The sequence below is a fragment of the Austrofundulus limnaeus genome, unplaced genomic scaffold, assembly GCF_001266775.1.
Source record: "Austrofundulus limnaeus strain Quisiro unplaced genomic scaffold, Austrofundulus_limnaeus-1.0 Scaffold1541, whole genome shotgun sequence".
Lineage (NCBI taxonomy): Eukaryota > Metazoa > Chordata > Actinopteri > Cyprinodontiformes > Rivulidae > Austrofundulus > Austrofundulus limnaeus.
In genome coordinates, this window is record NW_013953943.1 from 49,797 (window position 1) to 51,144 (window position 1,348).

A 1,348-nucleotide genomic window follows, 5' to 3' on the forward strand; every position below is an offset into this window, starting at 1 on the left:
AGAAACTGTTTCATAAAATAAATCTTTAAATATTAGGAAGAACTAAAAAAAAACTTTTGGTTTCTGCAGCTTTAATTTGACACATTTTGCTGTTTGTTTTAAAAAACAAAATTAACCTGGAACTCTTTTTGAACAAGAATAAAACTTTGTGTTTAAAACAAACCTCAGAAAGAAAAAAAATCAAAACATGAAAGTTTTAAAATAATCCGTTTATTTCTGGAACAAATAAAACTTCACATCTAAACACATTTCATCAACAACAATAAACATTTCATACTTTTTCATTATTATTATTATTATTATTATTATTATTATTATTATTATTTGTTTGAATTTTAGCGTTGTTTTTTTCCTGTCGGAGTGAAAAGCTGTTTTTATCTGATTTTTCTCCGACCTTCAGTGACTTTAAAGTTTTGAGGTAGATTTAAGAAATTCAACAAATATTTGAGAAGAAGAAGAAAAGTCAGGAGAGCTGAGGATTCTGGGAAAACTGTTTCAAAAATAAAAATATAAATGTTTAATTTTTCTAATGGCCAGATTAATTTTATTTTATTTTTTATTATTTGAACTGAAGCAACATGACTGCGGGTCTGAACTCAAATTCAGTTTATTTATTTATTTTTTAATTTGGGAAGTTTTTTATGTTTGAAACAAACAAAACGTGACGCGATTTCTGCTTTTAATTTACAACTGATGAGAGTTTTTGATCAAATTTATGTAAAAACGAAATAAAATAAAGTTTATAAAGATTTAAACTTACTTCTGATTGGACAGAAATTAGTTAATAAAAAAAACTTTGATCTAAAAAAGGGAAAAACGCCCAAATTGTGTCAGAAGATCCGAACTGTTTATAGAAAAATTCTGAAAGTTTGTTTTATTTTAAAGGTTTGTTGAGCGCGCGCTGTTTTTTTATTCTGCAGATTTTTTTAACTTGTTTTTATTTTCTTCGTGTTTAGTTTTTATCCAGAAAAAAAGCGCCGTTTTTTTTTTTTTTTTTGTCAAAAGGCATGTTTGTGGGCATGGCCACATCTGGACTGCAGCTCTGCGCGCGAGGACAAACAGAAGAAGAAGAAGAAGAAGAAGAAATACCACAAACACCAGAGTCTCCGTGTCTCTGTCCCTCCTGTCCTTTATTCCCGCGCATCAGTGCGCGCGCACAGCGGCGTGTTTCTCATCAGGGGTTTTAGATCCAGAGTCCATCAGGAGGTCTTTGGGGGGTCTTTGCGTCCTGGTGGAGGTCACTGGTTCAGCTCCAGAGCCCAGACCTGCTGCGGCCAGCCGGTCCGGCCTTTCACCTTCTTCTCTGGTCCTAAAGAGTCCTGCAGGCCGTCGGTCTGTGGGGGGAGGG

At 33.7% G+C, this 1,348-nt stretch overlaps 1 protein-coding gene across 1 annotated transcript in view; it reads right to left on the minus strand.

The window, feature by feature from the left end:
• Positions 1-1,103: 1,103 nt before the first annotated feature.
• Positions 1,104-1,348, minus strand: part of LOC106535718 (heart- and neural crest derivatives-expressed protein 1) — a 2,548-nt gene continuing 2,303 nt past the window's right edge. Inside the window, exon 2 of the mRNA XM_014032787.1 lies at positions 1,104-1,334. Within this exon, the coding sequence (XP_013888241.1) occupies positions 1,239-1,334 (96 nt within the window). The 3' untranslated portion in view covers positions 1,104-1,238. The remainder of the gene's footprint in view (positions 1,335-1,348) is intronic.